This window comes from Hipposideros armiger, unplaced genomic scaffold (genome assembly GCF_001890085.2).
Source record: "Hipposideros armiger isolate ML-2016 unplaced genomic scaffold, ASM189008v1 scaffold_296, whole genome shotgun sequence".
NCBI classification, from domain to species: domain Eukaryota; kingdom Metazoa; phylum Chordata; class Mammalia; order Chiroptera; family Hipposideridae; genus Hipposideros; species Hipposideros armiger.
In genome coordinates this window covers 981,241-994,018 of record NW_017731646.1, presented here as the reverse complement: position 1 = coordinate 994,018, position 12,778 = coordinate 981,241, and the positions used below count along the sequence as shown (strand labels likewise).

At 37.6% G+C, this 12,778-nt stretch overlaps 1 protein-coding gene across 3 annotated transcripts in view; it reads left to right on the top strand.

Annotated features, from left to right (window-relative positions):
- EPB41L4A (erythrocyte membrane protein band 4.1 like 4A) overlaps positions 1-12,778 on the top strand; it is a 258,505-nt gene that overhangs the window by 96,484 nt on the left and 149,243 nt on the right. For all 3 annotated transcript variants that reach the window (XM_019659141.1, XM_019659144.1, XM_019659142.1), the window contains exon 2: positions 8,901-9,005. In XM_019659141.1, coding sequence (XP_019514686.1) covers positions 8,901-9,005 — 105 coding nt within the window. The remainder of the gene's footprint in view (positions 1-8,900; positions 9,006-12,778) is intronic.

The following is a 12,778-nucleotide window of genomic DNA, read 5'->3' as shown; positions in this document are numbered from 1 at the left end:
AGAAAGAAAGAAAGAAAGAAAGAAAGAAAGAAAGAAAGAAAGAAAGAAAGAAAGTCACGGGACGTGGAGTATAGTGTGGAAGTGGAGTCAAGGGAATTGTAATAGATATATATGATATCAGGGGGGGAGTGGGGCGGTGGATTGGGGGAGGGGTTGTCACTTTGAGGGGTGAAAAGTATAACTATTACACTATGTTGTACAGCTGAAACTAATTTTAAAAAACGTTTATTTTACAACAAAACAAAAAAAATAAATAAAAACAAAACCAAAAAAAACGCACTTTTATACATGAGAAATATAAGCAGCACCTTGAAAAATGAACACATTTTACTCTTTTCTTTATGACTAAGTGAGGGCTTTCTTTACAGATTCCTCATCTAGAGGGTGAAAGTAACTCTTAGTCAGAAACCATCAGATGGTGGTTAACAATACTTGGCCTGAGAAAAAGTTAGCATTGGTGCTTGAGAAATGTCTCCTTCATGCTTTACCTTATCCCAATAGGCCTGAGCTAAAAAAAAAAAAAAAAAAATTATAGTGATTTATGTTTTCCCAGAAAACTTGGACTGTGTCATGTTAAAAATGCTAAATGAAAATATAGTGAATTTTAAAGGCATATCATTAAAGAATTGTTTGAAGTCTTCATTTTCCCTTTGTGAAGGAGTAAACTTTTTGAAGGAGTTTGTCTTGAATGTACTAGTTATTCTGTGCAGCTGGCAAAAACCTGCCTTTCTGGTTTGTAGTATCATGTTAATCGGCAAAGGTGTTATTACTCATTTGAAGAATTCTTTGTTCTGGTCGAAAGTCTCTCTGATGGTATTTTCTAATAAACTTGTTCTACTTGGGAGCCTTTCTCTACGATTATAAGCCTCTTGTAGCTCTGTTCTTTCCAGAATGCTGCTAGCATGTCAGTAATAAAAGTAACCTACCTCTGTTTGCTGAGAATTAAGTGACATATAATCCACAATACAGGAATGTGTCGCAGGCGTTTATTTACTCTCATTTGAAAAGTAAGTTAATATATTGTAACATTTAAATGAACTTTTTCTGAATGGAGTTATAAAATAAAAAGTTGCTTCTTTTATTTTCTTCTTAACTGTTTCCTATCCAACCTCTTTTGTTTTCCTGATGATGGAAAACCAAATTCCTGTCAGATTTATTTTATTACATAAAGAAAACTCTACATGTCTATAAGATTTATGTAAAACATTTATTATCAGACCCCTTTACTTTCTGGTATCTTGTAAATTTCAAATATAAGCTACTTATTCCTTGTACTACCTTTAGAATCTGAGTCTGTTGGAATTATGTGACAAGGAAACAAATATATATTTTTTAATTAAAAGTAAACTAAGTAGCTTTGAATCAGCTAAATACTGAGGTCAGGATAACTGGATTCATCCATCTTTCTCTTTGCTTTCATAGGTCTGATTGGTCCTTGGTAAATGGAAATCTTCATTAAGAGGCAGGAAGAGAGGTTTATAGGCTGCCATGTTCCCAGTACTGCCTCTCTCTCTTCCTTGTTTGTTGGCCCTTAGCATTAATTCTGTGAACTTGGAGGGTGTTCTTACTGTGTGTAAATTATTGGACAGCATGGAAAGAAAGTGGTGTATAATGCTCCGTACCTGCTTTCAAAATGTCTAAATATTAGAAAAGCTAAGAGAAAGAGAAAATGGCTTTAGTAAAGGCAGAACAGTGTAAGTCTCAGTGATGGGCAAAAATGACACTTTGCAGGTTCAATGGAGGCAGAGGTCATAATGAGGTTGAGGGGATGATGGCAGGTTTTGTGGAGAAGGTGGCGTTAGAACTGGGTCTTGAAGGATGAGTGGGGTTTTGATGATGACAGAGAGCAGGGAAGATATTCCAGATAAAGAGAACAGTACAGGCACGCCAAGGCCCAGGGACACCTCACGAAGTCCTGTCCTGATATTTGTGTTGTCACTCAACTCTCAAGTTTCATTAGTGGAGGCCCATTATGTGATGAACTCCATTTTTGAATTTATTCTTCTTCCAGAAAACCCTTGAGCATGTTGCTGAGTCCTATGGTCACAGTAATATCTTTTTAGTAGCATCTTGGAAATGTTTTATTTTGGCAGAATTTTCTTCTAGAAATGGTCAGAAAGAACTGGAATGGTACTAAATACAATCACATTTATGTCTTTCCTTTGTCAGGCACTGAAAGAAGTAAAGTTCAGAGACAAGTTTTCCTTAAACTTCAAAGGAAAGTAATCATCGGATTTAAAAATGAAGCCCGTGTCTCAGCATATAAGGGTCTGGTGGGGCATGTAGCCTCCACGCTAGTATTGAACAGTCTGTATAGTTAGATCTGCCTGCAGAAGGGCTCCGGAAGAATTCAAAATCAAAAGTCTTAGAGTAACTTTTTTGGGGGGAATGGGGAGTGTGAGTTGTTTATATGTAAACGTAGTCAACAAATTGATAGCTTAACTTCATAGTCCTATCTTGTCTCTATACATTTTCCTTACTTAACACCTCTTAGTGCTTGAACCAGATCCACAAAAGAACTACCTCCATGAGCCAAGAAGTAAATGACTAGTTTCTACTTGGCATACTTTAATATATATTATTATAATATATATTAAATATATATATAATATATATATATTTTTAATGCAAGTAAAATGTGTGCAAGGTAACTAGTCAAATGTACAAAAAACTTCTGATGAAACCAAGTTCTTCCCTGTCTCACTTTCTACAAGTTTCTCAGATGTTTTAGTCACTCCATAGCCCCAGAGCTTCTTTTAGGGTTCTGATGGGTCAATCAACTGCTTCATCCATAGAGGTTCTTTGTATTACATTCTGGGTGCATCTTAATCTCCTCTGGTTTCGTTAGCGCACTTTTTCCATCTTCTAGAGATTAATCATTTGCTGGCATGTAATTGGTACTCAATAAATATTTGAATGAATGAAGTCATGTTTCTTTTATAATATCCTTGATGGTACTTGCTTATCCTTTTCTAGTAATAAATCCTGCAACTGACCTGTTCCTTGCCTAGTGTACTTCTAGTTTGTTCTTTGGCTCTTCTGTCAGTTCTCTATCAGTTTGTAATTTCTTTGTTCAAGGATGATTTCTTCCAAACCTGAAGACTTTCATCCTAAACTGCAAAATTTAGCCCACGGGCAGTCTCTAGGAAGAACCCACATGAAAAATGAAATTATCCATAAGTGTAAAGGCAGGAGGCATAACAATGGAATACAAACTGGGGGAAGGGTGATTGAAAGGGGTCGCTGAGGGCAGAACTGGCAGAAATGTGAGCTGGTGGTATGCACCCTCCACCCCAGTGGTGAATTTACTGCTGGCATCTATGCTTTCTGAGTCTTGTCATATTACAGTGTGACACAGGAGAATTAAGAGGTTTTCATGTATATGTTTGCTTGAAGTAGTGACAGAAATACAGCATTTCTGAAGTTCATCTGGCTCTGCTCCAGGTGCATGTATAGACACACCCGTACTATACAGGGAATCATGAGACATCTTGTTTTCTCTTAGGTCAGTTCAGGAGTCATTGCATAACACTGCATACTTTCCTTATGGGTTCTCTGTGCAGGATAACAAATATGTTGAAGCATGATATTTGTAAAGACTTTTCAGCACTATAACAGATTCTATATAAATGCAAAACTATCACAGACTACGTTCTGATATTTTTAGAATGATAGTTTTGGAAACTGATGATTTCTTCTGTGCCTGAAATTTTTGCAATTTCTATATACCTTCCAAACTACTAAGCTGGTTTTCCAATCTTGCTTTTGTGTATATTCTTCATGAGTAGACTATTATATCTCTTTCATACTTCATAATATGTATGAAAAAGCTAACATTTCTTGTGGAAGTGGAAGCATAAAATATTTTTCATAAAGACAGCCTTGATATAATATATCTATATCTATATCTATATCTATATCTATATCTATATATATCTCAATTTCTCTATCTCTGTGTGTGTGTGTGTGTGTGTGTGTATATGTATGTATGTGTATATATATATATATATATATATATATATATTCCATTTAAATCTGCCCCCATAAGGACAATTCATTCTTTTTTTGTTCATGAAGCACTTCTTTATCTGCTTGGGATAGGAGAATTATGTTGGAGTTGTGTGGTTCTACCTGTCCTAGTTATAGCTACCCTGTCTGTTCTTGTCTGTGCCTGACTAGGAGAGAGGACCCAGACGAGAGATTAGATCAAGATGGAATACTAGCCTCATATGCCAGCCTTCCAGAAATATTTTGAAGTAACAGGAAAGATATGTGTGCATTTTTCCACAACAGCTTGGAAAATACAAAACGTTAATCTCAGCTGGCCAGAAACTATTAAAAAAAATTCCTGAAGCAAAAGGCAAAAGTGAAACAATTGCAGGAGAACTGTGGAAGGAGATAGTGATGGAGTAAGGATTGCTCTGAATTTAGTGACTGTGGATGTACTGGGATAAGAGAAGACCTAAGCAACCATCCGGGCGATGTCTGTACAACTTGTGAAACAGCAGTGTCTTTTCAGTAAATGCCTTTCCTGGTTGCTTAGCAAGAGTCAACTATTATTGTTTGCGACCAAGAACTCTGCTTGATGCACTCACATACCTATGATAAAGTCTTTGTAGTCATGACATTTTTAGTATACAGCTGTATACTCAATTTCCTATACTCTTACTCAGGATTTTTACTTAGGACCCTGGCGTGGTTCTTGGACCCAAACATACATATTCACTGCTGTCACAGGGCAAGGAGGCTGGTGGAGTTCCTGGCTGTTCCTATTTAGTATTATACTTCAAGAATGCTGGGAAACCCAGCTTAGGAATGGGACACTGTTACTTCTTGTTACAGTTGATTCTGTCTCTAGATGAGCGAATTCCTAACTCTTACTTCATCTTTGCATCACTTACTCAGAAGTCAAAGTCCTTAGCTAAAACTAGATCATGTGCCGTGGCCCAGCTGCCAGGTGTTACAGCCTGGCTCCTGCCTCTACCAAGACTCACATAGTGGGACATCCTCTCCAGATAGGGAGGTGGCTTGGTGTTATACACCCAGAACAAAAGAACTCAACTGGGAAATTCTCTATTAAGAATAGTTAACATCAGAAACTCTTAATATAACACAAATGAAAGAACAGAAATCTCATAATCATCTCAGGCTCCCATAAAGAAGTTGATAAAATGATCATTCATTCTCGATTAAAAAATCAAAACAGAATAAAATAAAAAGACCAGAAAGCAGGAATGAAAGGAACCTTCTCTTTGATAAAGGGTATATACAAAGGGCTGTAGAGCAGCCATTATACTCAGTGATGAAATTTTTGAAGCAATTCCATTAAAGTCAGTAAGAGGAGAAGGATGGATGTTCTCACAATGCTCAGTCATCCTTTTATTGAGACCCCAGTCAATGCAGTAAGAAAAACAAAGAAATATGGAGGAGGCATTTTGGAGAGAAAGAACTCGAACACTTACTCTGTTGAAAATGTGGTTATATGAAAAGACTCCACAAACTCTTTTCATTAATATGAGTTTAGCAAGATGACTGCAGTAGAAAAATCAGTTGCTTACCAATACGTTAGCAGTAGCCATTCAGAAAGTATAATATATCAATACAGCTATAAAATAACTAAGAATAAGCCTGTATTAGTTTTCTATTGCTGCATAACAAATTATCACAAATTAGTGGCTTAAATATATTCCCCCTTTTTTTTTTAAAGATTTTATTGGGGAATTGGGGGAGGAAACAGCATTGGGGAATCAGGGAAGGGGAACAGACAAGTTGCTGTCCTTTTGTTCTTCAGTATAATTGTGGAAGACGTCTCTTCACTGGCTCATGTTGGTATTGTGGTCATTGCTCTCTTCCCAGCTGAGGCAGATCTGTCGCCAGCCATTCGACGGCTGCTCATGGCAGCTCATGCTGGCCCCTCACGGTAGCTAATAGCAGCCCACTGCAGCTCCACTGCAGCCTATGCCGTTGCCAGGTACTCATGGCAGCCCAGCTCCAGGTTAAGCTGTTGTTCACTATCTTAGCTGTAGAGGGCGCAGCGTCACTGGCCTATGTGGATTCGAACCGGTGACCCTGCTGCTCAGAGCGTGTGCTTCCAAGCCAACTCTTAGCCAATGAGCCACTCGGCCAGCCCTATACCCCCATTTTTTATCTCACCATTCTGTAGGTCAGAAGTCTAGGATGGCATGGCTGGGTTCCTGCTCAGTCTCACAAGGCTGAAATCAAGATGTTGGTGGCTGGGCTTTTAGCTGAAGGCTCTGGGGACAAATCCATATCCAGACTTGCACACATTGTTAGCAAATCCCCATCCTTGTGGCTGTGGGACTTAAGTTCCCATTTTCTTACTGGCTGTCAGCTGGGGCCCACTCTCAGCTCCTTTAGGCTGTTCTCATTGCTTTCTCAGATGGCCCCCTCCATCTTTCAAGTGGCAGGAACCTGTGCAGTTGTTCTCATGCTTTGGATATCTTTTACTTCCCCTCTGACTTTCTCTTTTGCTGGAGAAAGTGTTTTGCTTGTAAAGACACAGGTGATTAGATCAAATCTTACTTCAATACTCTCCCTATGTTAAGGCCAACTGTGACATATAACATATCACAATCACAGGAGTGATATTTCATCATACTCACAAGTTCCAAGGATTAGAGCAGGATGTATTTTTGGAGTGGGGGACGTTTTGTAAATTGTGCCTGCCACAAAGCCCAAGTAAAATTTTATAAGACTTACATGAGAAAAAGCATAAAATTTCTTTGATGGACATAAAAGAAAACCATATAGGTTTCAGTTTGTAAATATATCATCCCCCCCCCAAGTCTGTTAGTTAAATTGAATTCGAGTCAGATTCCCAACAGAACTGTTTATTAAATTGGCAAGATGGTTCTAAATTTCCTCTACTAGAGAAAAATGTCTAAGAATTGGCAAAGACAATTTTGGGAAAGAATGATGGATATCAACAAATCAATCTAAGCTCATTAAAGCCTTCAAGGATTGGTCCAGGAAGAATCCATGGGATAGAATGACGGTTCATTTAGTAGATGATAAAGTTGTTTCAAATCCAAAGGCAATGATAGCCTTTCTGGTAAACGGTAGTGCAGTTGCCTATCCTTTTGAAACAAAGTAAGGCCCTTATCACAGCACAAAAATAATTTCCAGATAGAGTGAAGAGCTAAGTATACTACATTGTATTAGAAGTACTTAGTAGAATTTGCTCATAAACTTTGGGTTAAAGAATGTCTAGCCCAGGGGGCCAGCCAAGTGGCTCAGTTGGTTAAGAGCTCACTCAAGAGTGTGAGCTCTGAGCAACAGGGTTGCCGGTTCAATTCCCAGCTCGAGCTGAGCTGCCAACAGGTGGCAGGATGGCTCAGCTAAAAATAAATTGAAAAAAAAAAAAAAAAGAATGCCTAACCCAAATGTTAGGAAATGCCATTGATTACTAAGCACATGATAGAGGAATTAGTCCTTCCCACTTTTTTGTTCAATCAGATTGGAAAAAGTTTGCTCCAATCTTGTTGGCAAGGGTGTGAGAAAACATAGTCTCATCGAATGAATTGTAATGGCCTTTTGGCAGTGCCTATTGTAATTTTAAGTATGCATGTCCTTTGAATGAGTAATTTACTTCCAAATTTTTACCCTAGCTGAAGACATAGGTACATGAGCACCAAGGGGCATTTACTGGATGTGTCATTGTTAGTAGGCCAACAACCTAAAGATCTATCATAGAAGGGCTTTCTGTTTATAAACTCATGGGTTTTGCAAAAGGGACCAATTAAGTTGAACCAAGATAAGTTAGAGGAAAACAAAATACCTATGGGATTTGAAGAATCATTTTCTCCCAGGGTGTGCTTTCTCACCTCTTATCACTCATTTAATTGTACATTTAATCAAAACATTTCCTGTACATTACAAATTCATTTTCTAAAAGCAGGGCAGTATTGAGTGCTCACCCTACAGCAGTAAGCGTGTATTGGAAATTCTCTGAGAGAAAATGCAACTGAACAAAGCCCTACTTCATTAACATGATGTGTGACCTCTTGGGGATTTCTCTTACTATCCTGTTGTATCTGCCAATGTTGAGACAAAAGAAAGGAAATGTCTGTATCTGTACATATACCATCAAAATGGATTATTTTCAAGATTAATGTGGTATGTGGAATAGTGCTTGCTGATTAAATGTTTATCTCATATGTGTGAATAATTAGTATTTAATAAATTAGATGTTAAGAGTCATAATTTAAGGAATCTGTGTATGTAGTGGGTGAGTGGGGGAGAAGAGAGATTAGATTTTTAGATAGGTGTCGGCATTTAACAAAGCAGCCAAAGGAAATGTTTTCCGTATGTATTTGCTTATGTGAAAGAGATTCAGTAAAAATATCTTAGCTGGGGCTTTTCAGAACATTAACTTGGACATTGTTGTGCGTTTATTAATTGAGGATAGAAAATAATAGGTTTGGCTATTGTTATTTTAATTTTATATATCTTTTGTATTAGTTGGGAGAGTAATGCTGTAGTTGAAGAGTGCTCTTTAAAGTGAAAGAATTGTGGGATTTTAACCAAAATAAGTGTTTTTTGATGAATTTATTAGATGCTCTTTATATAAAAGATTATCTTTATTAAAAGAGTTTTGTCCTGAAGATAATTTACAGTCCCATAAGCAAAGAAGTTTATACTAATTTAAAACCCACTACAATTTCAAGATTGCTTTCCAAAGCAATTTCTTTAATGCACTTTACTTAAAACCCCGTTTTTCATTGTAACTAAGGCAAAACTTACAGAGGGAACTATGAGCTAATAAAATTGCTCCTGTTGTGAGCAGAGCTAATAAAAAATGAGAGCCTCTGACTGTGTCCCACTGAGAAAGACAAAACACCTTTTTTAAAAAAAAGTAAAACTATGAATTATTTTTGCAGAAGTCAACGAAAGGTTCTGTTGTCCTTGACCACGTATTCCGTCACATAAACCTTGTGGAGATAGATTATTTTGGTCTGCGCTACTGTGACAGAAGCCATCAGACAGTGAGTACAATGACTTCATGTTAAATGTTTCTGGTTATAAATTTCATTCTATCTCTGTCTGGCCTTCCCTGATGTGGTTTTAGGTGGTTAGTTTCCTTGTAAATGAAAATGATTTAAAACCTTAGCCATGTTTTCCCTTGCTAATGTCTTTGCATTATTTTTCTTCTCACCAAAAGTCTGTAGAATTGCAGGATTTACAGCTCATATATGACTTAACCTGGTTTCCAGTTTTGCTACCATATCATAGAAAGAACATTCCATTTGTGCTGTTAAGAGGCCTAAATCAACGATTTAATGTGTTAGGGGGCAAATGGTTGGTCTTTTGAAGTGACAGATAGCATTGCCTTTAAGAAAATGAATGGTTAAAGAGAAGAAATACATACAGTGTAAAAATCTGTTTTAGAAGTTGGTCGAGCAATTGTAAAATAAAATAAGTAGGGGGTCTCATTCATGCGCTTGATGGGGTAAGAGGAATAAAGGTAACTCAACTTTTTCTATCTGATGTCAGTTGTTTACTCAGAACCTCTTCCTGGCTGGATGGTTTGAGAGTTACTAAGAAACTCACCACATTAGCTAGTATTGATTCATATTGTTATTAGACTGAAAAGCTGTTTCTTGGATGATGAACAAAGGAAAGACTTCTCGGGGGGGTCATGATTTTGAGGTACAAAAGGATATTCATTAGTGACTTTTGTTTTAGTCTAAGAAAGATCTTAATCTCAGATAGACAGTCTTATTATGCAAAATGCTTATGCTTACCTTAAAAATACTTTGTTGATTTTCCTTTTATTTTTCATGCTGCTTACCTCCTGTTGAAATACAGGTTTCCTCCTCTTCCTTCATCAGTTCCCCTAGCCTCCACTGGGATTATCTGGGGTCTGTGCAGTGAGGGATATGATTCTCTGCCCAGGTCCCAGAAATGTGCTAGGAAGAGAAAGCAGGCAAATGGAATGTTATGGCGATAAGTTGTGATTTTTCCCAAGCTAGTTTCATAACCTGTTCTGTTTCGTAGGAGGATTCGCAAAGTAGGAATAAAAAATAGGGTGTGTTGGTTAGCTTTCCACAGAAAAGAATAGCTTTCTAAAGGCAAACAGTCATTAATGCATAGTTCAAAAAAAGAGAATGGGCATATTTAGAAGTTCACTGAATTCTATCCCATACAGGCCATAAGTGAAACTGTAAACCTATACTGAAAGATTAGATTGAAGGCTGTAGAAGATACCTTGCATTACATTCATATTTTTGAACTAGCATTTTTCCTAATAATACAGTTTCCTGATCTTATCTAGTTATGCCAGACCTTGCCTGGAAAGATTGACTGTCTTGCTAAAATTATATAGACCTTATCTGCCTTTTTTTTTTTTTTTTTACTTTCCAAAAGAAAAAAAAAAGTGGAATGCTAGAGAATTTCAAACAATGGCCCACATAGTTGCAAAAGAATTAGCAGTTGGTATTGATAGTTTATTCATAGTTTTCTAGGGCTTTTATTTAGACCAAACATTTTTCTTTTTCCTACCTTTATTCCTAAGGGTTGGCATTTGTGATAGTGTTTGTAATATGGGTGTTTTAGGAGAAAATAAATCACACAGTAGGAAAGGGGAAGCTCTTAAGTCATGTTTTTTTGATCAGGTGTGTAAATCACATGAAAAAGATTTTTTTTACCTGCCAAATTGCTTTCTAGTGAACTTAGATAAGATAGAGGTGATTTCTAAATATTGTCTAGTCTTTGCATGTTCACATGCCTGATTGTCTTATGTTCCTTTTAATTGTGGGAAGCTGTGAGAATAAAGTCATGAAAATTTACCTTTCCTCTAAGTAACGCTGTCATCAAAGCATACCGTTCTGGACCAGGCTGACAGAGTGTGTCTGGGTAGGATCATGTGATCCCATTCCTGACTCTCTTCTCTTGGGTACTCAAGCAGAACTTAGGAATCTCCCTCAGGAAATGCTCAGCAGGCTTTTCATTCCAGGAGGGCAGCCACCCAAGGCACGGCTTTAAGTTTCTAGGGAAGTTATTGATAAACCCAAATTCATATTTTCCTGTCTTCTCTATTAGCAGGAACAGCCCTGTGTATCCCATAGTTATTTAAGGTAAATATCCCATAGTTACTTAAATATGAATTCAAAGGACAACCCTATGTTGGAATGACAAAATGGCATGGTGAAAAATCTTTGTCTTAAAATAGAGTAATGATTTTCATGACTACACCTGCATTACTGAACATCAGATTGAATTTTGTGTATTGCTTTGCTTTTTTTATGCACCCAACAGTTTATTTTGAATGGAATTCCTGTGTAATAATCTATAGTATAATTAAGATCTACATAGAGAAGGCTTTGAGTCCCTAAGAAGGACCACGTAGATCAAACCTTGAGGCAAATAAAAAGAGAAAACGGAGAAGGAGCTCTGGGGATAAAAAAGAATAAAGATGACAAGGAAAGCAGAGATGGCTCACTCACATCAGTTGAAAGCCCTAGGCTCTCCCTCCCATTTGCAACCCATCATGCCTTGGGGCTATGCCCCAAACTCTGGTGGTGGTGGTGGGGGGCGGGTGTTGAGGGGATAGGACTAGGTAGCCTGCAGCACTGCTAGTCAGCCAGTTACGGTCAAATTATAATCATGCAAAATATAAGCAAGTGAGCTAGGCTGTCTGAGATTGAGTGCATGTTGCATGAGAAGATAGGCAGCTACCCTAGAGAATCAGAGAGCCTCATGACTGATGAACATGTCCCTAGGACAGATGGACCTCACATGGCAGAGAATCTGTCTGCCCTTGAGGATCTAGACGTGTCATCATCATCACCCTTCACCATCATTTGTCATCAAGGCACCAGGAACTGTTGAACATTTTCCATATGTTGTCATTAAATGCTCAGAACACCTGTACAAGTTCAATTTTATTATCCTACCATTAGAGATGAAGAAAAGGAAGCTAAAAAGGTTAAGCAACTTCTTCAAGGTCACATAACTAGCAAATAATAGGACCAGAATTCAAACTCATGTCTTAATGTCTCCAAGACCTTTCAACCACTGTAATATCCTGACTGGAATGCATGAAAGTTGAAAAGTTTTGCATACTAAGGATACTAAGGAATTCTCTCTTTCTATGCAATTTACATGTTAATGTTGGTTGAGAGGAGTTAAATGACATTTTACAATAAAGCAAACTTTTCAGATTGACCTTGTGGCAAGAGAGTTCATTTAGGCCTTTGTGTATACGTTCATGGGTTGGTCACCAGTTACTTAATGAACATCTAATACGTGCAAGCCATGTGCTAGAACCTTCTCTGGCTTTTCACCTAGTCTCAGGAATTCTTGGGAAAGGGAATTTACTGTCTGGAACATTACATAGAAAAATACAAATTTTATTAAACTATATATACCATGGAACCATCCCTGGGAAGTTCATGTAACAAATGTGTTGACTCAGGTGTGACCTTTGTGTAATGAGAAATAGCTCGCTAGATAGAAGAAAACCCTGGAAAACCAAACTTCTGAGGAGGACAGCTGACTCGACTTGGAACACTCTGGGCACCATCATTTATTCACTTCTCAGGTAGTGTCTGGGAAAGAACATCGAGGACATAAAAACAGTTCATGAAAACACGTTTACCCAGACTGAATTAACACAGAGCTGCATGTGTTAACCCAGACTTACGTCTATAAAGTAGCTCTCTTAAAGATGCGCCAGGAAGTTCATACTTGCAGTTCCTTTACCCAAAGACAAATGTGAAAGCATTTAGCCTGGGCATAGAGCCTACATTCTGTTCTG